Source organism: Lagenorhynchus albirostris, chromosome 9 (genome assembly GCF_949774975.1).
Source record: "Lagenorhynchus albirostris chromosome 9, mLagAlb1.1, whole genome shotgun sequence".
In the NCBI taxonomy this organism is placed as follows: domain Eukaryota; kingdom Metazoa; phylum Chordata; class Mammalia; order Artiodactyla; family Delphinidae; genus Lagenorhynchus; species Lagenorhynchus albirostris.
This window is the reverse complement of record NC_083103.1, coordinates 7,584,154-7,608,821: the sequence shown is the minus strand read 5'-3', so window position 1 is coordinate 7,608,821 and position 24,668 is coordinate 7,584,154. Positions and strand designations below refer to the sequence as shown.

Genomic DNA, 24,668 nt, shown 5'->3' with positions numbered 1-24,668 from the left:
AGGGCAACCTGGGAGGGGACAGGTAAGGGTGATGGGAAGAGGGCCCGCAAGGAAAAGGGGACAGAGACCTCCCAGGAAAGGAAGCCAAGGGTTTCTTAGGGCCTTGCTGTTTCCATAGCAACCAGGCCTGCTGCCCAGGCACTGGCAGAGCGGGAGGTGGGGGGGGCTCAAGGACCAGAAAAGGGAATGTGTTTGACCTTGAGTTTGCTCTGCATCCTACTCCCTCCCTGAAGCTGGGCCTCCCCTTCCACTCCCTCACCTTCACTGCAGTCAAAGAAAATATTAAAGGGAGAGTCAAAAAGAAAGAAAGGAAAGAATAAGGCAACCACGTGAAAAAGTGATTGGAACAGAACAAAAGAGGCCAGTAAAAAGGAGAGAGGCGGGCCTAAGGCTGGACCACGGCTGCCAAGGCAAAGTGGAGAAATGAGGCCATTCCTCGACTCCTCTGGGCTCTGGCTCTGGTCTCCTAGGAGAGGAGGCAGAGCCAGCCACTCTGGAGCCAGAGTCTACATGTTCTCCAACGCCCGTCACCGCCACGGACCCAGGTAGGCCCAGGGATGGAAAGAGGCTTGGAGCAGCCAGAGGGAACCTGAAAGAATTGGGGGAAAGTGACAAAATAGATGAACAAATGCGAACAAGAAAACCCAAGGTGGTGGGAAGGACAGAGACAGCCCCTGAGTGGGGAGGAGGCAGTAGGACCTCTAGGGATTAGTGTGTCAGGTAAGCAAGTGGGGGCTGCCCTGACAACCGTGCTCAGAAGAGCACCAACCACATCTAAGAGGAGCGAGACCTGAAACAGCAGGGGGCGCTCTCCCCCACCTCACCGCGCGGACAACCCCGGAACCACAACTCCCAGCAGCACTTGAACAGTTACCGGTTCCTAATAGCCCCTGGCACTGGAAGGGGGTCATTGCTGATACCTGTTTATCTCCCAGGGTCGGGGAACGTGGAGCCCCACAAGTGTCCACAGTCAAGCTGAATGTGGCTAGAGACCAGTTGCTGTGGTCCTGGATCTCTAATGGCCATGGGGGGGCAGAGCAGCTGCCTCCTTTCCAGGCCCAGCTCAAAGCCCTCCTCTGGGAAGGTCTCCAGCCCCCTTAGCCCCTCCCTACGCTCAAGCACTACAGCTGTCTGTTCAGCTCATTTGGCTCTCACTGCCTAGTAACATCTTGTACTGCTCCCTTGAGAGGAAGTGTGATGTGAGAAAGAAGACCTGGGCACTAATGCTGGCTCTTGCACCAGCTTTGTGACTTTGGCCAAGAGGCAACATCTCTAAGCCCCAGCTTCCTCCTCAGGACAAAGGAACTCATCATCGGCCTACCTCACAGGTCGCCGTGGGCATCTAGAAAGAGACCAGACCAGGTGAGGCTTCATAAACTGTAAACCATTCCACAAATAAACGACTCTTACGCTGGAATGTAACTTTCTCTGTGTGTATGTGCTGCCTCTCTCTCTAGATCAATGAATAAATTAACTCCTCTGCACAAAGTCCGCACTTTCCCTATACTTCGCACGTACCACACTTTATTGTAGTTCTTTGTTAGAACATCAGTGAGCCCCTTGAGAACAGAGCCCATTCACCCATTTAAAATAAATCTGCTGAGCACACACCTACATATGTGCCAGGAGCTGTGGAAAGCATCAGGGGTACACGAACGAAAACACCCAATCACCGTCCTCAGGGAGCTCGGTGGAGTTGGGGAGGCAAACAGGTAAAGTGACAGTTACTCGCCGTGTGGCGAGTGATGTAATGGAGGTGTAGACAAAGGGAACGCCGAGCAGCTTCTGGGTTTGCCTGGGGAGTTTGGGGGAGACTTCCAGTGTGGTGGCCTGGCTGCTTTTTCGAGAGTCAGCTGAAAGAGATACCAAATGGTTGGGGAAGAGGGCAGGGATGGCAGAAAGGCAGGCCAACAGAACAGCAAGTACTAAAGAATGGGACTTGATAGCCCCAGGGCTTGGCACCCACTGGAACTCCTTGAGGGGTTGCTACACTGCCCTGTAAACTTCTTAGGGAAGAGAGTCTCTTAAGAGAGGCAGCCTCACACAGGTTCGAGCCCTGGTCCGGGAAGATCCCACATGCCGCGGAGCAACTAAGCCCACGAGTCACAACTTCTGAGCCCACGTGCCACAACTGTTGAAGCCCGCGCGCCTAGAGCCCGTGCTCTGCAACGAGAAGCCACTGCAGTGAAAAGCCTGCGCACCGTAAAGAAGAATAGCCCCCTCTCGCTGCAACTAGAGAAAGCCTGCGCACAGCAACGAAGACACAACGCAGCCAAAAATAAATAAATAAAATAAATAAATTTATTAAAAAAAAAAAAGAGAGAGAGAGAGAGAGAGGCAGCCTCAGTGAAGAAAAAAAAAAGGAGCTTGAAACCTACAGCCCTGAGACAGGATAAAGGGCCCCGGGCTGGCCTCAGGGGCATTGGCAAGCGTCAGTTTCCTCATCTGTAAACCAAGGGCAATGAGCCCTTCCACAGGGGGTTGTCAAGGCTCATTTAGGTGACGCATGTGATACACAACTTATTATAAATGCCACATCTCCCAACCAGAATCTCCCTGGGCTGACACCTATCGTGCTTGCAGAATTTGATGGTTAAATGGGGGGCTGACCCTGCTGCCTAGCCACTCTCCCAGAGAAACAGATACTTTCTAGTCATCCCTGTTCTTTGGCCTGAACAACTACCACCAAAAGACATCTGTGGGGACTTCCCTGGCAGTCCAGTGGTTAAGACTCAGCGCTTCCACCACAGGGGGCATGGGTTCAAGCCCTGGTCGGGGAACTAAGATAAGCGCGGCCAAGAAAAAAAGGACATCCGTGTTCTAGAAAGAGGTCATCAGGACAACTGGGCTTTGGGAAAGAAATGGAGGTTTGTGGCCGTTTACACCGAGGCAGGTACTGCGGGTGGACCTCAGAGGGAGTTGAAGGGTACATGCCTCTATTGACTCAGCTGCCCTCCAGAAAGTGAAGTTGGCCTACAGAGGGTGAGGGCTGGGCTCTCTGGGGACCGTGGGGTCACTGACCTTTTGTCGGCTGGTGCACATCGCTGGCTCCTCCTCTCCCGGCCCCCCCCTCGGAGAACAGTAAGGACCCTACTGGAGAAGCAGAATTGGGGAGTCAGGCACAGGGGGCTACCCAGGCAGTCCCACCCCAGCCTTGAGGCGATGGAGGGCCCTGTCCAGGGCAGAGGGCCGGCTTGGAGGTACAGGGTCAGGGTGGGGTGCTGCTCTGGGGACTCGCTCGCTTCAGGGCCTCTGGGGAAGGAGCCAGTTGACAAACCGGGAACCATCAGCCCCACAAACCCCGTCAGACTCACGACCACTGACCTCCCCTTCCTTGCCCAGGGGCGGGGAGACGAGCAGAGGAGCAGAGGCCTCGCTGCTGGTTCAGGAGCCCCTTCTGCCCAACAACGTGCAAACAGGTCAGACCTCTGGCCCTGGGGGCCCTGACCTCCCGTCCAGATTCTCCCCCACTCTCGGCCGCACTCTGCTGGGCCAGGTTCCTCTTCTTCAACTAGTCCAACAGCCTGACAGAGCACCCCTCTTCCAAAACCGCCCCGTTCCCGCACCAAAGCCCTCTTCTCCTCTTTGCCCATCCTCGAGGCAAGCTGGTTCTCCTTCTACACCTGTTCCTTTACTGCAGTGAGTGCTCTCAATGTTGCCTTCATCCACTTCTTGGCCAGTTAGGCCGCGGGGCTTCCCAGGGGCAGGGCCATGCGCTCTGTTTGCTCCTTGTCCCTCCACTGTGCCCTCAGCAGGGCTGCGCACACCAGGAGGTCCTGCCTGGCTGGCAGCACTAAATCTTATCTCCACAGTGGATGTGGGAAGGCCTTTCTCGGGGAGGACTTCCCGCTCGCCACCGGCCAGCGCCCCCAGCCCAGGCCTCCAGAGTCCCGCAGGCACTCGTCACCATGTCTGGCCTCCAGGCTGCCTTAAGTTCTCCACCCAGCCCTGACCAGCGGCTCCCAGGCACCACACCTACTGCCAGACCCCACGAGATGGTTCTTAAGGGGAACTCAAGAATGGAGTTTAAAAGTCCTGGGGGCTTCCCTGGTGGCACAGGGGTTGAGAGTCCACCTGCCGATGCAGGGGACACGGATTCGTGCCCCAGTCCGGGAGGATCCCACATGCGGCGGAGCGGCTGGGCCCGTGACACACAGCCACTGAGCCTACGCGTCCAGAGCCTGTGCTCCGCAACAGGAGAGGCCACAACAGTGAGAGGCCCGCGTACCGCAAAAAAAAAAGTCCTTGTCTGGGCCCTTATTCCAACCCCAATCCCCAGAACTGAAGCTAGAATAACACCTGGGCTGTGGCCTTTCGGGAGGTGGAGGGGTGGCTTTAGGGATCCTTCAGGGCTTCATCTAGGACAAAGGTGAGCCACAGCCAGCAAACCCAGAATCAGGCACTGAGATGCAAGAAGGATGTGAGTAAACCCACCAGGCCCTGACTCCCCACTCGGGACTTCCTCTTTCCCCACATTTCTTACCATAATTTCACATCCTTGCAAGAATCCCAGGCCTCTACCTCCCCAGACCTAAATGCATCCCAAATTCCCGATCTGAGTCTCTCCCCACAGCCCAGCCTTCATACTGTAGGCTTCTCCTGCCTACAGGCTAAGGATACCACCCTGTCCTTATGGAAGATGAGCCCCAACAGAGGACCAACGGGGCAGGGAAGCAGTGCCTGAGGATCTGGGAGGGAGTCAGCAACAGGGAGGTCAGAGCTAGGGGATCAAGGTCAGGACTCCTGGGGTCTGTCTCCAGGTTTGCCGAACACCAGGGCTTTTAAAGATGGTAAGGACTTGGTCGAAGGGAGGCTAAAAATAGATGAGCAGTCCCAACGGTACCACCAATTAAACGCTGCGTAATCACTAGCAAGTCACTTCATCTCTCTGGACCTAAATGTCCTCATCTGTCAAACAGGGTCAGGAGACATCCAGAAGACACAAGGGTGAGGGTGTACGGGGGTGGGGGGAACTGCTGTGGAAAGGGGGCATCCCACAGCGATGAGGGGAATGAGGCTGCCTAAAATCCACTTCCTCCAGCCCATGCTTTTCTCTTTTTATTTGGGTTCACAGAAAAGAAAGAATGAGCAGAATGAGCAGAAGGAAATAAAACACCACCATGAGAAAGAAAAAAAAAAAAAGCAAGATACACTATCAGGAAAACGCAAAAAGGTGACTGGAGACAACGGCAGGAGTTCAAACATCTCTTGATGTCAGAAACCAAGGTGGGATGAGGGCGGATGGAGTGTGTCGGGGGAGGTGGGAGAGGGGAGAGCACACACGGGGACCAGCCCCCACCCACCCCAGCGCCCAAATAAAATAAAGACAAGGCAGAGGAAGGGGGTAGGAAGGCAGGAAGGAGGCAGGACAAGTGGAGGAGGGGGAAGGGGGGCAAGGGGGGGTGGACAGAGAATCCAGGTGCAGGTTGGGGGCCATCCAATCCAATCCAATCCAATCCAAACCAAGCCAGAACTTCAAACCATACCTTCGCTGTTTAACGTCAGGTGAGCCGGACCTTGGAAAGGGAAGGAGAGAAAGAAAGAAAGGAGACAATAAAAGAAGAAAAAAGAAAGAAAAGGGGAAAGAAACAAAGAAAACACGAGTCATCAAAATCAGCCAGAGAGAGGGGGGAAAAGCTTTTGCTGCCACAATTTAAAACCCTTTTTAACTTGTGACAGACATCGGGGGAAAGCCCCCAGCCCAGAGCTGAGGAAAGGGGCCCGATGCCGAAACAGAGGGTGGAGGGCACGAGAAGCGGGGCGAGAGAGAGAGAGAGAAGGGGGGCGCCGGAGACGGTGAGGGGGGTACAGGCAGAACCAGAGGAAGGATTGGGGCAGGGAGTCACTGCAGGGGGAGAGGAGATTTTGGTTTCTTTTTTTTTCTTCTTGCCGGAAAAAAAAAAGGAAAAGGAGGAGAAGCATGAGGCTGGGAGGGCTGCTTTTTCCTTTTTCTTTTTTTCTTTTTTTTTTCTTCCGGGAGGCGGAGAGAAAAAAAAACAGTCAACGAGAAAAACGATTCGGATGGAGGAGAAAATAAAACACGACACAAAAATCAAAGCCACCTGGAGAGAGAGAGAGTGTCCTGTTAGCGCGGGATTGAGCAGACAAGAGGGATATCCAAACCCCCCCACCCCACCCCATCCCGTTACCCCTCGAGCCTGGCAGAGACCGGGAAGACGGGGGTATGAAGAGCCTGGACCTAGAGGGAATCTCCCACCAAAGGGGGCTGTGGAAAGGCATCTGTCCAGGTCCAATCCTCCCAACAGCCTCCAAATGGGTAACAGGCACCCTGCCCACCCGGATTCTACGAGGAAACTGAGATTCAGGAGGACAAAGTTAGAGAGACAGCAGGTTGGAGGAAACAGAATCTAGGGAAACACTGGAGCAAGGATGGGGGCCTGGATCCTTCCACAGGGAGGACTGGGAGGCCAGGCCAGCACTCTTGGACAGCAAAGACCAAAGAGGGCAGCCAAGACCCATGGGCGGGAGCCCCAGCTCTCTGAGAGGTCGACACACCTCATTCGAAACTATTCTACAGATCCCCTTTCTCTGGACAGGCCCTCTCTGAGGTGACCCAAAAGCTGAATTTTGAAAAGGGAAAACAGAAGCCTGACAGCCAAGACTGAGAGCAAGATTGTCTGGGATTTTTTTTCAGGGGTGCCTTGGTCCCTTGAGAGAGCCTGGTCAGCCCTGATTTGGGGCCCCCCCAGCCTTAGGGGGAGAGACTTTGGCCCACTGGACCAGTACCCCAGTCCCCAGAAGGCATCAGCCAAGGAACACCCTCCCTCAGAGAGGCTGCAGCACATGCCCCACAGCTGAGCTGAGACCCCAGGGCTCCCTGAGATGACCAGCCCCACCGAACCGCAGCCCTCGCCTCCCCCATCCCTGCACCTGTGGTGTCTGGCCAAGAGGATGGGGAAGGAACAGCCCTGCAGCACCACCTCACCCTTGGAAACCATCCCCACTGCTGAGGCCATGAGATGTGGGCCCTGGGGGTAGAAAGCCAGGACCAGGATGCAAGACAGGGAAAAGCGCTCCAGGAGTCTCTGGGGCAAGGCTGAGGGCCAGGATGCCTGGGTTCCAAAAAGAAAGGCAGCAAAAAGGCCAGAAGGGCATGGCCGGGGGCCAAGGGCCGGGATCCTGTGGAAGATTTGGGTAGATGGTTCATGTTGCCCCCTTCTTGTCTCGCGCAGCACTCATCTCTCCCCAGTGCTGGGTCTGAGGCCAGTCGGGGGAGGGGGCCACAGCTGACAAGGGCTGCCTCAGGACAAAACAGCTCTTGGGAAGACACAGGTTTTATCCACAAAACCGGAGGGGACCCAAGCATTTGGACCAAATCTTATTCCTTGCTCCGAACGCCCCCCACCAACTCTTTCCCCCAAAACTACCAGCATCTTCCAAACCCCCTAAATCCAGGACCCAGACCCAAGGCCCTAACCCCTCATCCAATTCTTCCAGGCCCAGGAGCCGAGGGACCTGTGAACCTGTCTCCTGTCCCCACTGCCGCCTGTACCACTGCTCTGGGGGAGTGGCATCTCTGCCTCGAAGACCCTTCCACTGCCCAGCTCCCAGCCAGCCTCATTAGCATAACGCACTCTCCCTCTGTCGCCACGGCAACCAGCTGCTCAGCTCCCTCAGGAGTGAGAGCACCAGCCATCTTGGGGAAGGGGAGGCCAGTTCCCTGCCCCGTCTACCTGAGGCTCAGCCCAGCCTGGCCCGAGGGTGCTCTCCCTAAAGCCTGCCTCACCCCGTGGCCTGAAATCTCTGCTCTCCCCATGCCCCAGCCCCCCTCCTTACACCCCTCCCCACCTCTACCTGTGGCATCAGTCCCTCCTCCAGCCACTGGAGAAGAGGCTGGTAGTGACGGATGGCATTACCAAGGGTCCCCTCCTAGGGCACTTTATCTGGCTGCTTCTGGGTCTTCTCTCCCTGCTACAAAAAGCTAGGGGGAAGGGGGTGGGGCTACCAGGATCCCCAAAAGGAGATGCTCGGCAGGGGCCTGGGGAGCTGGATGGCTGGGTCCCTGGGAGAAAGCTAGGCCTGAGGCACAGTGTCGAAGGACCAGACAAGAGGGTGAAGGCACGGAGGACTCAGAGATCTGAAGAGGGACCTGCAGAGTCCAGAGCGTAATGCCCCCAAGGAGTCCCCCAGCCCACCCCCCGTGAAGCCACCACCTACCAGACCCACCTCCCCACTCTCAGTCTCGCCCCCTCACTCTCCTGACAAAACCCCAGGGAGGACCAACATCGAAAGAAGGAAGAGGGTTACAGGGGACAAGATTGTGAGACACACAAGCAGCCAGGACACAGAGACACACAGATGCATCACATCCCTGGGTGTATACACACACACACACACAGCCTCAGACACACACCCCTGCACAGCCACTGACCTGCAAGCACACGAAGGGCCACATCCAGACCAGCAGGCCACCATGGCGCCCCCAAGAGGTGGCTAAGTGGTCTCATTCCCCACTTGTCCCCCAAGCCCAGCTTCCCGTCTTGTCCCTCTATTCTACTATTCTACTTGTTTGGAGAAGAACTGTTTCCTTTTTCCTCCCCTTCAGCTCCAGGCCCCTGTTCCTCCCCACAGCAGCCCTCCGGTTTCTTCTCTTGGGCTGGCCTTTTCCCCCTCCCCATTTCTCCCCTTTCTGCCCCTCCCTCCACTGTGTCCTTCCTCTTCCCGCCTCTACTTACCCCCTCTCCTTCCTCTTGTCTGTCTGCCCCCTGCTCCCTCCCCCCGAGCCCCTTTCCTCCACCCTTTTCCCCTCTCTTTCTCCTCCATCTCTCCCTTTGTTCCAGAGGAGACATGACATCAAGAGCAAGTAGAAGTCCCATCAGCACTAAATCTTATCTCCAGCCCTCAGAAGGCTGCGACCACACAGACACGCAGACTCTCTCTCACACACACACAGAGGTAAACACTGACACACGGAGAGGCAGACACAGACAGGACAGATGCAGACACAGATGCAGACGCTCCTACAGAGGCACACGGAGATGTGGGCCACGCCACAGAAGACACGATGCTGGAGGGGCGCACACCTCCACACACACTCAGACACATGTACACAGGCATACGTGTACAGACGTGCACAAAGACACCCAGACACAACAGAGCAGAGCTGCGTGAACAGTGTGCATACAGATTCACACACACACACACACACACACACACACACACACACACGGGTGCCTGCCCAGAGGGATCGGGAGACCTGAGGGCACCCAAGGAGAAGGGACATTAGAGAGACAGACAAGCCAAACCATGGACACCACCAGGGAAAGTGGATTCCAGCCCCTTCTTTCCTTCCCCAGACTCCTGCATCCAGGGCAGGGCCAGGCCCGGGGAGCTCCCAGCCTGGCGCTGCGCACATGCTTCCCACACCTGCTACTCCAAGAAGAAAATGTGGGGCAGGTTTGGTGACTGGGGTCCTATCTCCCTCCCAGCCCGCTGCATGCCCTCCCTGTGTGGGCCACATGAGCTCCCCTGCAGCCCAGGTATCAAGCCTGGTCCATTCAACCCAGTCTTCCCTCCCTGACGTGGTCCACCTCGAAGAAGGAAAAGAAACAGGGAAAAGCACAGTGAGTGAGAGAAGGTTCAGACAGGAACACAGAGAGAGCCTGGGGAAGGACAGAACAAAGAGAGAGGTCCAGGGACAGAACCCTGGAGAAAAAGAGAGGCAAAGACAAAAAATCAGAAAGAGAGAGAAGGCAAATGAAGCAGAAGACAGGGAGAGAATGGACAGAGAGACCCCGAAGCGAGGCACGTTCCCCGCCCTTCCCCGGGCCTGGGCTGAAGGAAGAAGCAGACCACCCCTACCTACCTAGGCCAGCCCGTGGGACAGGGGACAGGGGACTACAAGTGTGTCAAAGAGGAGAAGCTGCCACCCAGCCCACATCCCCTGACCTGGGGACCCGACAGCCCCGCCTCTGCCTGCGCTCTTCAGACCCTGGAGCAGATTCTACCCAAGCACCAGCCCCGGCCACACCCCAACCCTTGGCAGCGCGGCCTTTCTAAGCTTCCTCAGCCGGGCTGGGCAAAAACACATCTCCTCAATCATTTCTGGACACTTCTGAATGCTCCAGCCCCATCCCTCCAGCTCCACCCCCCGTCTGGTCTCCCCCCAGGAAAGAAGAAAGGCCGGTGGGCAGATGTGCTGAAGACAGGCAATGGAGGGACGGCCGCTACCAGGCAGTTCTCCCCAGCAAACCGGAAAGAGGGACCAGGTGAGAGGTGGGCCAAGGCAGCCAAGAGGACACCCAGACATCCTTCCCTGGGGGCCCCACACATGGGCAGGGGAGGGAACCACCAGGCCCCCCGGCGATCGATCTGCCACCCCAGCGACCGAGAGGTATCACTCACCTTCCATGGGGTGCTCCTCTACAGGCCAGCGAGGTTCAGGAAGGGGGATGCAGAAAGAGAGAAAAAAAGGAGGACAGTTAGCGAGGGTACCAAGGACAGGGCTCCAAGGGGAGTGATGGAAGGTGGGTCCAAGCCCCCCCAGGCCCGGACACAAGTCACCCAATCAGGAAGGCCCTGCGGGGATGAGACAGAGACCAAGCTGTTCCCCGAATCAGAGCCTCACACACAGGGTCACACAGTCCAAGGGGACATGAGCCTCGAGTTACACTTCAGGAAACTGAGGCCCAGGACAGGGAGCTAACCGCTCAAGGTCACATGGGAAATCAGAGGCAGAGCCAGGAGCAGCAGTCAGGCGTCCAGCACGCTCCCCCCACCCCCGCACTCCATCGCGTCTCAGAGACAGATGGGGACACGCTCACGCCGGGCTCACCCTCAGTGACACACTGACACACATAGGCACTTAATGATGCAGAGACATGCATAATCTCTCACACGACTCACACCTGAAGCCTGTGCACACTCGGGCCCAAGCACTCCCCACCGCCACCCTGTCGGGGGAGAAAAGCCAACGTACTCAGAAAACACAGTTTCTGCCTCAGAGTGCCGTGTGACTCCCATCCCAGTCGCCCAGTCTCTCTGAGCCCCCAGTACCTGCTCTGCAAAAATGAGACGGGTGGACTAGAGCTCCTCTGAGGACCCTTCTGGCTCTGGTTCTGTGATTCTGGGATAAATGCCTTCTCAACAGCTGGGTGTGGCAAAAGGTCCCCAGGCCGGACGGGCCACTTCAGGGGGCCAGACGGGGCCCATCCCTCTGTCGTGCCACAGCCTTTGGGCAGTCAGCCCTCACCTCTCAGGGGCCTGCCTGGGCCTGTCCCTGGGGCTCACCAAAGAGATCAAGAAAGAAGGAAGGAAGGTAGGAGAGAGGCAGTTCCTTCAACGGAGCTCAAGCATGCTGGGCTCCGGCCTGCTCCCTAAGAGCGCCAAGAAGGCCCCTCTGAAAGCATTTCTGACCTGCCACCTACCGGGAGCCTTTAGAGGAGGCAACAGGGGGAAAAGGAACAGCACGACCTACAAACAAACAGACCCATCCGGCAAACACACACGCACGCAAGCACACGTATGTGGACCCGGGATACACACGTGTACATGCAAACAGCTGTTCAGGACACACTCATGCCCGTGTGCACATACCATCTCCTACCTCCAGCCTCACTTTGTGTTCTCTTCTCATCCGCTCTTAGGGGGTGAGCTAAACTCCAGAAACACACACTGTCATTTGTCACACCTTATAGCACACCCACAATACACACACACAGGCTGAATGCAGAATCATACGCACGCTGTGACCTAATACATAACATGAGATGCACACACCACACCACCCCCCACTCCCTCCAGGGACTAGAGACACACACCCCGGGAGGAACACAGCCCCCTTTTGCTATCTATCCATCTATCGGTCTCCTGTTTTCTAAACCTACACACACAAGCCTTTACATATCCACGTGTGTTACAAACACACTTCCATACAACACAGAGCTTCTTTTACCTGACAGCTGCATCCCCCAGAGGCCATGTATACAATGATTTCCTTAAATAAACTGAATCACGTGACATTTATGGTGGGGAGGGGAGCTGGCTAGAAAGGGACCCTCAGGAAAACCCTTGGACTCTCGAGAGCAGCCCTGTGTCCGGATCTCTTTGTCGCAGTGTGCTGGGGCCCTGGCCAGTCAGCACACTCATCTCTCCAGCTCCTGCACAAACAAGGAGGCACATCACCCGACATGGCGGGGATTCCAAACCCTATTCCCACCTGCCACAAATGTGGGTCGTGCTATGCTCAGGAAGGTCAGACGACCAAGTACAGCCTGCTGCCTACATGAGTCTCCCCTCTCCTGGCTTCGCAGAGGGTCCCCTCGGGACTCACTGGCCTCTCTTTCTCGGCTGCCCTTCGCTTTCTGCTGATTCATCTGTGCCCCTCACCTGCCATCACGGGCCCCTCCAGGCTCAGCCCCAGGCCCTCCACACTCCTCTTTCTTCTCCCTCACTCCTCCATGAGAGTGCACTTTCGCGGCTAAGGGACCCTCAAACCTGTATTTTCATCCCTGGCCTCTTCCCTGGGGGCCAGTCCTGCACCCCCAGCCATGCGCTCTGCAATCACTCAGCTCCTGACACCCAGTCCACCACTAAAGCCGCATCTGACATCTCCACCCGCTGCAACAAAGCTCCCGTTTCCCTGCCTTCAGCAAAGGCACTGCTCTCAACCAGCGCTTCTTGAACACCCAGCATGTGCCCCACACTCTGCCAGGCTCCAGAGAGGCCAAGAGTTAGCCACATGCCAGACGCTGTACAGACCCTCAACGTGCGTTGTCCGCATCAGCTTCCCAGCAGCCCTCACGAGCTTGGTGTGTCACCTACCTCCTTTGTAAAGAAAAGGACACTTGCCCAGGAGCACAAAATCACCTCTGCCTTTGTCCACTGCGCTCCTAGGCCATCAGAGCCCCCATGCTCACCCCTGACCCCCGGTTTCCTTCATTAGCCTCCTGCTGTTTGGTCCCCCAGCCCATGCCCAGCCTCGCTCTTGGGCACATGTACCAGGTACACCTGACAAGTACTGCCATGATCAACACACATGCACACGCACACACACACGGTTAGAACTTTTCAGTAGCTTGGGTACAAACCTCTCTTCTGTGCTCCTGATCTGCCTTCAGAGAAGCTTGACCTGAGTGTCTCATGGGCTGAATGTCCTCATGTCCAAGATGGACCTCAAAACCCTCGCCCCTGCAAGCCCGTTCCTCCTGCCTGCACTCCCGGATCAGGTCAGACACCCAGAAATCAGCCTTGCTCTTTTTTTTTTCACACCAATCACCAGGTCCTATCAGTTCCAACTTGTAAAACTCTAAAAGCTCGACTCGACTCCTAGAAACACTTTTCATCCCTCCATCACCATCAGCAAAGCCCCAAGGCCAAACCCTCATCAGATCCTCTCCTCGGAATGTTAATAAGCCTCTTAAAGGATCTCCCCCTACAGCCAGTCTTCTTATCCTGCAAGTCACAGTCCAAGCACCACCAAAGTGGTCCAACTGAGTCACGACCCTGCTTAGAACTCTTCAAGGCTTCCCAGGGCCTACAGGATCAAGTCCAATCTTCTCAGGAAAGTCCATTTGGGTTTGACCATGCCTCCCTCCAACCTCCTTTCCTGCGACAGTCCGGGCTTCAGCCACACCCAATTTCTCCCCCTTTCCCTAATATGCCGCGTCTCTGCACATACTATTCCCTCCGCTTGAAACACCCTTCCCCATCCTCATTCCTCTCACCCTCAGCTGCCTGAGAAAGTCGACTCCTGCTTTCAGACCAAGTCAGTATACATTGGTCTATGTTCTGAACTGACCTCCCAGCCATCCTTCTTTTGTGCCAGTTCTCGATATGTAGCTCGGGTTGTTATTTCACTTATCGCATCTCTACTGCGATTGTGTTTCCACGTCTGCTTCCTGGCTGGACTGTGAGATCTCCAAGAGGAAGGACAACGTCTCATTCATCTCTCTATATCCAGCTGCTTACACAGTTCCTGGCTCAGAAAAAGGCATGCCTGTGTTTGTTGAATGAATAAAAAATAAGAAGTGAACACTTCTCACTTACCCAGCACTTCAAATGTGCCTGGCTTTTTCCATGCCTCGTTTCCGTGCTACCTCATCAACAGATACTACTATTACTCCCTTGTAAAGACGGGGAAGTCAAGGCTCAGAAAGTGGAAGAAACTTACCCAAGGTCACACTGCTGGTGAGGGACAGAGTCAAAATCTGAACCAAATCTGTCTGGCTTTAAAAGTTTCGATGGGCTGCATTCTTGGCCTGAAGTTCAGGACTTCTAGAAGCTGGCTTTAATCTACAGTTCTGATTTTATTTCCCATAAAGCACAACCATCTTGGTCTGATACACTCGACTCATACCCTCTGGACTCCTCATTTAGAACATTTTCCTGGCGGGGAAACCCTGGTCCTTCCTTTACCTCCACAAATCTCACTCAGTCATCCTTCAAGATCTAGCCAATTCCCACCTCCTCCTTGAAGCCTTCTCTGACCACGAGGGTTAATAATCATCGTAGCATTTATTGATCACTTAGAATAGTGCCTGGCACATTGTAAAGGATTTCCATGTATTAACTCATTTAGTTCTACAACAACACATGACCTCCATTTTACAGAGTAGGACATTGAAGAACAATGCAATTCAGCAAACTGTCCAAGTTCACACCGCTAGCAAGTAGCAAAGCCAGGATTAAACCCGTCAGCCCATGCTCTTAACCATTCTGCCACAGGAGGCTTTCCTTGGGAGCATCTATCTCATCTCTGGGATCTTACAGCAGTCGCTCTCTGCACAGCTCTCCCTCGAGCTGTCCATTCCATTCTGCCTAGAGCCGTTTCCAACAGCAGAAACTGTCAGGACCACAGGTATTAGATGTTAGAGCTGACAGAGTGATTCCACATATGTGACTTCATTTACTCAACTTTCATACACACAGGTCTTGAGTGCCTCCCCCGAGGGCATAAATGGCATTGCCTTGGCTAACATGAACTGGGGATTCCAGCAGATTCATTATCAAGGACAGGGATGAAGACCAGAACCAAAGAAAAGAAACAGTTCTGAGCAGCCAAAACTGACACGATAACAGTTATGCATTAAAAACTGTTATTTTCTCATAGGAGAGCCTCTCAGACCCAACCCAGAATCCATTCCTTCTTAGCGACATCCAATTCTAACATGCTGGGAATGCTGATTTCCAAGTTCACAAACAGAGAGAGAGAGAGGGATATGGATTGTTACCTGACAATTCCTCCTCAGGGCAGAGGTGGAAAAACTAGAAAAAGCTAACATTAAGAACTCAAAAGTCAGGCATCATTTCAGGCAGGGACAAACCTCAACAAAGGAACCACTGTGTGACAGTCCGGTGCAATACCTGAGGGGAATAGAGACATCCTGAGTCATCCAAAAAGGTTAAATCACATTCCAAATATGCTTAGGGAGACAGAAAGGTGTGCAACATATTTTTAAAAGATTTCCATCTGTAATGTTGTAAATGCTAGTGAGCGGTGTATTTTAATGGGATAATGCCCCACTTTCCAGGGTGAGTTCCTCCCCGCGGGCTCTGGAAGCCTGTGAGTTTCCTGATCGATTTCCACTGCCCTCTCTCACTGCTGGGACGACAAATACAGGAACACCCTCATCACATAGTGGCTGAAAGGAGAAGCTGTTGCCCAAGGAATCTGGGATGGTTGCTGGTTTCTAATGAAACGCTGTCCCTAGGCACCTCCAGTAAGCCAAATGCAGGTCATCCACGGACACAGCTGACTGACTGACTCTCCTTTTCGGAGGCAGCATGGAGAAGGTGGGGGGTCCCGGAGTCAGCTCAGTTCAGATCCCAGCTCTTACATCTCACGGGGTGGTCATGCCTTCAAGGAACCCAGCAAATGCCCACTAGCTGTGAGGCCCCGCTCTCTCCTCCCTTGACTGTGTGATCCGATTTACTTTTTGTTCTAACTGCTCCTTCCCTGAGTCTGCGGACACTCCTCTCCCTCTTCCTCCCAAATGAGCCCCCCTGAAGTCTCTTCACCTTCTCCTTGGCCACTTCATCTGATCCCAAAGCTTCAAATACTCTCTCCACACACGTGGCTCCCAGGTCTCTACCTGCAGGCCCACCTTCAACTCAAAGCTCTGGTCTCACACTTCCAACTGTCTGGATGCCTCTGTCCAGGAACACCAAGACAGGTGCATGACCTGTGGCTCAAACCTGGTCCCCCTCCCAACTTCTCCCTCCCCGCAACTCCCACCGCCATCCTTCCGAGCAAGCAAACCTGAAACCTCATCACCTCTGCCCCTCCACGTGGGAAAGGCAGAGTCCTGCAGCTTCAGTCTCAGCAAAAGCTCTCAGCCACTGTTGCTGCTACTGCCACCACTGCCGCCACCACCCTTCCTTGCCAGTCCCCAAGACAGCCGAGGGTCAGAGCCCCAATATCCCTTTCCTGAACCATCTCCCACTGATCCCTCCACCGCATGACTCTGCCCTCCATATTCCATTCTACCCTTCACTCCCAGCTTCCAAAACACAGTTCTTCTTATTCACGTGCCTGCTCAAAATTCTTCTGTGGCTCCATTTACCAATACTCTATACACAGCATCCAATAAATGTTAGGTGAATGATTTAAGTCAAAATTCCAAGACCTGGGGAATTCCCTGGTGGTCAGTGCTTTCACTGCCAGGGGCCCAGGTTCAATCCTGGTTGAGGAAATAAGATCCCACAAGCCTCAGGGCACGCCCCCAAAAAAGAAAAACTCCAAGACCTGGCCTCATCCTGCTTCTCCTGCTATAGATTCCACTGTTTTCCCTGTACTCCTTGGTGCCCCTCTAAGGACATGATGTACATTTCCCCCTTCCACGCCTTTGTCCTCACTAGTTCCATTGCTTAGCGTGACCTCCCCACACCAAGTTTACTGATCAACGTTCAAGGCCAATCTTAAATAGTATGCCTTTTATTATTAATCCCCTGACTTGTAAATTCACCCCTTCTTCAAAACCCCAAGAGTACTCTGTTATAATAACAACTACCATTTACATGACTAATTATGTACCAGACACTCACTTCATTCCCAAAACAAACCTGTGAGATAAGCATGCTTATCCCCATTTTACAGGTCAGGAAAAATTAGTCGGAAGGTTAGTACTCATCTGACTCACAGGCCGAGTGAGTAGAGAAATCAGATTTAAACCCAGATCTGAGCCTCAGAAGACTACGCTTTAATCACTAAGCTACACTGCCTCACTGCATCTCTGCATCTCACTGCATATGCCATGCTGTTCTTTTGTTATTGAGCACTTTCTACGTGCCGGGCACTATTCTAAGCACTTTATGTGAATTAGCCAATTTAATTTCCATAACAACTCTGTAACGTAGGTACTATTACTGTCCCCATTTTACAGATAAGGAAACCAGGGCAGAGACGGCTTAAGTCCAAGGTCACTGCCCAAGACAGCCAGACTACAGCATCTGTGCTCTTAACCACACCCTGGACTGCTTTTTTATCTGCTTCCCCAATTAATCAGGCAACTCCCTGAGCAGTGTCTTCTTCATGTCTGACTCACCTTCAGCCCCCAACACAAGCCTTATCACCAAGGAGGACTTGACAACAATCTGTTGAATTAAATTGCCAACAAACCTACAAAATACGAGACCCATGCGCCTATCTCCCTGCCAACACACGCATTACCACTGGTTTCATTTCTCCCCCAAGCGAGGTACGCACCTGACATTCCATCGTATACACCTACATCCCCACTCCACTCGAGGTATCCCACACACACCTGCATACTCTTCTTCCTTGATCACTTTTCAGCCCTTTCTCCCCACACGAGTGACATGAGGCGGAGTTCACACGTAAACCAATGCAAAATCCCAGCCTACTTGATCCCCACTTCGGCAATCAGCAGCAGTATACACACTCAGTGACTCATACTTAGCTCTGCCTTCAATCACCTGTGGCCAGAGCCCCAGAGAAAAGAAACAGATTTCCTAGCATGGAGGTTCTCAGTCAGCGGTCCCAGGAAGGCATCGGCAGGGCAGGGGGGGGGGGGGGGCGGAGCGTGGTCCAAAGGATCCACAAATCCATATGCACATCAAATATCTGAAGGCAGATTGGCATGTCTTGCATATAAAGCTAAAACTATTTTTCCTAATGTATATTTGATTAACCACAATGGCAAATATAACATCAACGCCATCTAAAAGCTTTCCTGGGGGCTTCCCTGGTGGCGCAGTGGTTGAGAGTCCGCCTGCCGATGCAGGGGACGCGGGTTCGTGCCCCAGTCCGGGAAGATCCCACATGCCGTGGAGCGGCTGGGCCCGTGAGCCATGGCCACTGAGCCTGCGCGTCCGAAGCCTGTGCTCTGCAGCAGGAGAGGCCACAGCAGTGAGAGGCCCGCGTACCGCCAAAAAAAAAAAAATGTCCCCAGTCTCAGAAGAAGTTACGAACCACTCAAAGCAGATAATAATGAAGTAAATGTAACTTCCAGGGAAGCTTGAAGACTCTGGCCCTCATCTGGAGCCAGACCTGTTCCCCTTAAAAATCTTCCAACCCTAACCCCAACACCCAAGGGTGGAAGCTCATTCCTGTCCTCCCTGGCTGGATGGGAATGTACTAGAAGAAGTGTAATGAGCACAGGATATTACAAAAGCTGCCCAGGAAGTAAGGAACAAATATAAGGGGAGGGAATGAGGTCATGGGTGGGGAGGAGAATCAGTAGAGTTGTCACTGTGCCTGTCATCGCCAGATGTAATCAGTGTTTATAACCACCATGGCCACCTACAACATATATCTGAAAACACACACATACATCGTTTCATATACACATACAGCCTTACCCCAAGCCTTTATTCTATCAAATACTTGTTAATATCTCTTCAGTCATTACACAGATCTTTATCAAACACCCACGAAGTGCCAGATGAATATCCCTCCCTTTTTATCATAGACAAAGCACAACTCCTTCCACAGATGTCACACACACACACACACACACACACACACACACACACACACAGTGGGTCAGATACGCAACTGCCTCTCACAGCTCCAACACAGCTGCCACAAACATACAACTGATACACACCCATCACATATACACATGATACAACCATCCCTGTCACGCACAGGGACCCAAACACATCTCAGACACACAACCACACAACGCGCGTTCAGAAGCGCACATCTTGTATGGCTTACTGGGAGCCTCTGGCCGATGAACTCTTTCAGGGAATTAATACAAAGGCTCTGGTTGACCAGGGGGCCTCTGGCTGCATTTTTCATACACCCAGGCCAATTCTGCCACAGTGAGACCATGGACCAGTAGCCTCTCTGTAGCTCAAATTTCCCTCCCATCAAGTTAGAAGGGTGGTTCATCCTATTTTCTTAGGAAGGCTTGGAGGGGAGGGGTCATAGGGACCAGAGAATCAAGTTAAAGGTCATGAAAGATTCCTCATAAAGTCCAGGTGTCTTACTGAGATCTCACATGAAAATGCATGCATGTGGATACCTACACAAGCACCCACACCCTTACACTTGTGTACTGCTCACTCTACTAGGCACAGCACTTCTATTTGCAAACACTACTTTTCAAACAGACCATTCACACGTAACATACACAATGCCAGACTCACGCACCACCGCGTGCAAGCAAACACGCACAGACACACGATTTCACAGTTTAGGGAGCACCTGCACTCCTTGGAGAAAAGGTGAGAAGGTGTCAGATTCACTTAATACACATAGTTCCTGAAGATACATCCCCCAACCTTGTACAAACAACTCCCAAGAGCCATCCAAAACCTTCCTTATATATTCCTCTACCACAACTGCAGATACATAATCAAATTACACACTTCCCAAGCCCAGAGCCACACCTGCAGATGTGGCTCCTCCCATGGCTGGAGGCAGGTCCCAGCCAGTAGGACACCATCCCCAAAGCAGCCCCAGGGCCGTGCTGGTCTGTGGGCACACACACTCCTCAAAGACCCTACCTCTGGAGGGCAGACACACACGCAACTGCTAAGTACTCCAGCTTCTAGAGGTGCTGGGGGAGCGGGACGCTCATCTGTCTGCACACATCCGCTAAAAAACGGCTGCCACAGAGCAGGAGATGCACGCGCCCCGTCCTCAAACTGATGGGGAACCTCTCCCTGACTCGCCAGCCAGACCAAAGCACAACAGGGGCCTCGAAATCCCTCCTCCCCCACCCCCTCTAAAGCCACAGGCCTGGCGCCACCCTCGACCTTGTCCCCTCACTTCGCCCACTGCAGCCTCTGGCAGCCCGGGAGCCTGCGGAACCTCTCCCTCCTTTGACCTCCTTTTGAAGTCCCAATTCCACACCCAATTCCATATTCCAGAGTCCTCACCACTCCTCTCCAGCCCTCCAGTCACCCTTCCAAACCCCACGCTCGCGAGGGCTCCAGTGTTTTAAACAGAGGCCTCCACTTCCAGTTTCTCACCCGGGAGAGACGACCAGCCATTTTTTTTGTCCGTCAACGAAACCAGCAACTCTAGTCACGAGCCTGAGAGGCCTCAGCCACCCTGTCCCTCGGGCTTCCTTCACTCTCAAAACACTCGGTTCCCGCCCTCCTGGCGCGTGCGGTCACCCTGGCGAACCCCACTCGCCCTCATCCGCCCTCGCACGCGCCGCCCTGCCCTTCTCGCCGCGCCAACCGCCCTCCGTCCGGGGCCCTCATCCTGTGGTACAGCGCCGGCCTCCCAGACAGTACTTCCCGCCCACGCGCTAACCCTCAGGCTGCGGCCCCGCCCTCCTGGGCCGACCACGCGCCCGCCTCCTAGGCCCCGCCCGCACCGACCCCACCCACGGCCCACGCAGGCCCCGGCCCCTCCTCGTGCCGACCCTCTCCTTCACAGCCCTACGCAGCTCCCAGCGGTACAAGCCCCACACACCGTCTTCAGGACTCCTTCACAGGACTCCCACCGTCCCCACCCACAAGGCCCCACCCACTGCATCACATAGGCCCCGCCCACAGAGATCACATCCACCAGCCCTCACGGGCGCCTCACAATCAGTCACCCACCCGATCCACACGCCTGCAGGGGCCGGTCCTCATCCTCTCGCTAGCTGGACCTGACTACACAGTCCTACCCACAGGTCGTCACAGGACCTTCACTAGGGGACAGGGAGAGGGGCACTGGATGGGCTCACGAGGCCGCGCCCACACGGGCCGCGCCCACACGGGACCCGCAGGCCGGCCACGCCCACGCCAACCCTCAGCACCCCGCAGCTCCTGCAGCTCACCGGCTGACCGTGCGCGCCCTCTCTTTGGGACAGGCGTCCTCACACGCCCCTCCCAACTTGCGTGCACACTCTCACCCGCCCCCATGCCTGAGCCCGCGGGCCGCAGGCGCCCCTACAGGCCCAGACAACTCTCCCGCCCCTCACTCCGCGCCCAGGCACCCAGCGGGGGCTCCCCCCAGACTCACCTTCGCTGCAGAACTTGCCGCCGAAGCCCGTGTGGCTGCAGTCGCAGCCCACCTCGCCGGGAGCCAGCACGGTGCAGAGGCCGCCGTTGGCACAGGGGTTGCGCGCTGGCGCGCACAGCGGGTCGGCTGCGGCGCCGCGCAGGCCCTGGCTGCCCAGCAGCGCGGGGGGCCGCTCGCCCAGCTTCAGGTTGGCCAAGAGGCCGCTGAAGGGCGGCTCATACTTGACGGTGCTGAGCGTAAGCGCCGAGAGTCGCACGTCGGGTGGGATGCCTCCCACGAACAGGTCGCTGGCCACCTGCATCTCGCGCCGCTTCGAGCGCACCTCGGCGGCGCGGGCCTCGCCGTCCACCGCCAGGGCTGTGCGGCGCGCGTCGCGGGTCAGCAGCACCATGTGCCAGCGGTCGTCGGCCACCAGCGTGTCCAGCTGCAGCGTGGCGGGCTCGGCGCACGAGAGCGTGAAGCGCAACCGCAGGCGCCCTTCCACCAGCAGCAACTCCAGGAAGTCGCAGTCCCCGCCGTCGTCCAGGTAGAGCAGCAGCGCGCGAGTAGCGTTGGTGCGCAGGCTGAAGCTGAGCTCGCCGCTGCTCGCCGCTCCGGCCCAGCGCGCATAGCGCGCCCACTGCCCCGGGCCGCCGCCGAACTCCAGGCCGCCCGCACCCGCCGCCAGCGTCAGCAGCAGCAGCAGCGGCAGCGACGGCGGCCGCCACGGGTTCCCAGGCGCCATGCCTCCGGCGGCCCCGGCCCCGCCCGGCCCCCGGCCCCGCTCAGGCTTCAGAGCCGCGGGCTCATGGGGCGGGGAGGGGGCCGGGCGCCCCCCGCGCCGAGCGGGGCTCCCTCGCCGGCTCACAGTGCCATGGGCCCGGCCGCAGGGCGAAGCGAGCAGAGGCCCAGGTGCCGGCTTCCACGGACTGAGGCGGAGGCGCCCCTCCCCTGCTGCGGGCTCCGACGGAAGATGGGGGAGGGATGCCTGCGGGGAAATGGAGAGGAAAGTGTTAATGAGGGGCTCGGAGGAGGGGAGGTGTCGGTGTCTGGCTCCCCCCTCACACCAGCAAGAGCTCAACTGTTTCCCTTTAGGACTGACCTGGAGAGGGTCTCAAAACAAGAGACACCACCATGACGGGAGCACTGGGGGCTCAACCCTGGGGGTGGGGGAGATGACACTCGCTAGGGGCATTATTGGTTTAAGATGTAGACAGGTAGGGAGGTAACACCTTCGTGTCCAGTAGGAGCCCAACCCAGATGCCCTCACCCCCGCCTCCCATCAGGACCAGGGCCACCTCCTGTGGATGAGGCCTAAAGACTCCTTCAGCTGGTGACCACAGCCCCTTCCTCTTTGAGACACCCAACCCCTGTGCGTGGCTCCCACCACCAGCCACGGCTCTCTCTCATCAGTTCCTGATGCTGGATAATGAAGTTGCTAAATAATTCATTAGGATTAATTAAATGCCAATTTGTCAATGGTATCACTGGGTAACCTGGCTGGAAGGGGGCAAGGGAGAGAAACCAGCCAGGACCCAGGCAACCAGACCCCAAGCCCTCTTCATCCATGCAAAGAGACAGGCATCTGATTCCGTGTCTCCACTTACCCCAAAACCACACTCACCCCTTCCTGGGCCCCAACCTCCTGCTCACCAGCCCAGGTCATTCCTGAACCTAAGTGTCTGTCACCCCCAACCTCCAGCTCCCAGTCTTCAGCCTGAGACCTGCTCCGATAACTGGGTTCTCTTCACCCCTCAGTTCCACCCTCCTCCTCATCCAGGCCTGGGGGAGCCACCAGGAGGCAGGCAGCCTCATTTGCATAAAATTGCCTTTCTGAAATGATTACCCTTGTAACGGGCTGTCAGAGAGCAATTTATACCCCACGCCGGGGAGGGGAATTTGCATCTCGTTAAACTCTGAGTCGTAATTATTTATATCCAACAACCCTCCTGAATATTGCATTGATTTTATTTTGGGGAGGGAGGAAGGGAAAGAGGTGGGGAGAAGCCTGAGAGAGAAGCAGAGAAGGACCATAGTTTAGGAAGAGACAGGGAAAGATTGAAGGGGAGCGTGGTGAGGAAGAAGAGAAATCGCATGAAAAGGAAGAGTAATTGAGGAGAAAGGTGGCCTGATGGGGAGAAAAGGAATGAGAAGACAGAGAAAATTAAATTCCAAATTCCAACAGCATTTGTCAAGGCCCTGGATGCTGAGCACTTTTACAAATGTCATTTTACTTAATCAGTCTGGGATGTCCCATTATTCCCATTAACCATTGGAGAAGCCCACACAGAGAAGTCTAGGGACTTGCCCAAGGTCACACAGCCAGTCAGCAGGGAACTGGGACTTAGATCCACATAGGTCTGACTCCAGCAACTCCACGAAAGAGACAAAGGACAGGGCAGCCATGGGTGTGGTTCAGAGAGGTGTGAACCAAAAGAAGAGAAGAGGGGCGACTTGGAGAGAGAGAAGGTTGGATGAGTGTGGTTCCTCCCTACATGGGAGGAAGTTGGGGTATGAAGGGGGAGAGAGAAACCTAGGGACCCCCCGAAAAGGCCAGAGTGAGGGGGGTGAGCAGAGAGTCACGGGAGGGCAGGATGGTTGGAGTGATATGTATGCAGAAAGAAGATGGGCAGAGAAGGCCTCAGGAGGCTGGCAACAGAGAGAGTTTGGGGAGCCATCTCCAAGAGACCCTCCAAATCCAGCTCTCAGGTCCTTCCATCTGGCTCCTTCTGACTGCTGCCCCCCCCACTCCTACAGGCTCCAAGAGGGTCTCAAGTGTCCTGCCCCAGCACCCCTCCAAGGGCTGCCCCAGAGAGGGAGGTGTTCCAGGCAAGCAGTCCCTTCTCTCTCCAAACACTATCGCAGTTATATATAGCTTTGCCACTGCCTCTCCTCACTGGGTAATAGAGATAATTAACATGCGCGGGCTAATTAGCCAATCAAATTAAATGCAGCACCTGCTCCCAGCCTGATTGACGCCCTTACCCCCACATGCATGCACCCTCACCCCAGCCCAGGGCAGGGGAGAGGGACCCTCAGGCTTGGGGGAGGGAAAAGCCAAACTCCCCCTCTTCTTCAGAAGGAGCAGCCAGAGACCCCCAGCAGAGGCACGGCTCCGGAGGCCGGAGAATGGCAACCTCCCTCCCTCCCCGACCCAGGGTCTCAGTCTCAGTCTGGCCTTGCCTCTGAGCAAGGCCCCCACCCCCTCCTCCAGACACTATTTTGGGGAGGGAATTAATTAGCTATCGATTTCTGCTGGCAGAGGGAATAGGATTTCGTGCTGCTGTCCGCTCACTCC

The 24,668-nt window shown here is 55.2% G+C and overlaps 1 protein-coding gene across 7 annotated transcripts in view; it reads right to left on the bottom strand.

The window, feature by feature from the left end:
• Positions 1 to 22,115, bottom strand: part of NRXN2 (neurexin 2) — a 99,803-nt gene extending 77,688 nt beyond the window's left edge. For 5 of the 7 annotated variants that reach the window (XM_060157614.1, XM_060157616.1, XM_060157619.1 and 2 more), the window contains exons 1-4: positions 21,392 to 22,115; positions 10,366 to 10,383; positions 5,487 to 5,516; positions 3,022 to 3,093 (exon numbers count right to left, since the gene is read on the bottom strand). In XM_060157614.1, the coding sequence (XP_060013597.1) occupies positions 3,022 to 3,093; positions 5,487 to 5,516; positions 10,366 to 10,383; positions 21,392 to 22,115 (844 nt within the window). The remainder of the gene's footprint in view (positions 1 to 3,021; positions 3,094 to 5,486; positions 5,517 to 10,365; positions 10,384 to 21,391) is intronic. The other 2 variants (XM_060157620.1, XM_060157615.1) reach the window with 2 other exon arrangements.
• Positions 22,116 to 24,668: the final 2,553 nt, after the last annotated feature.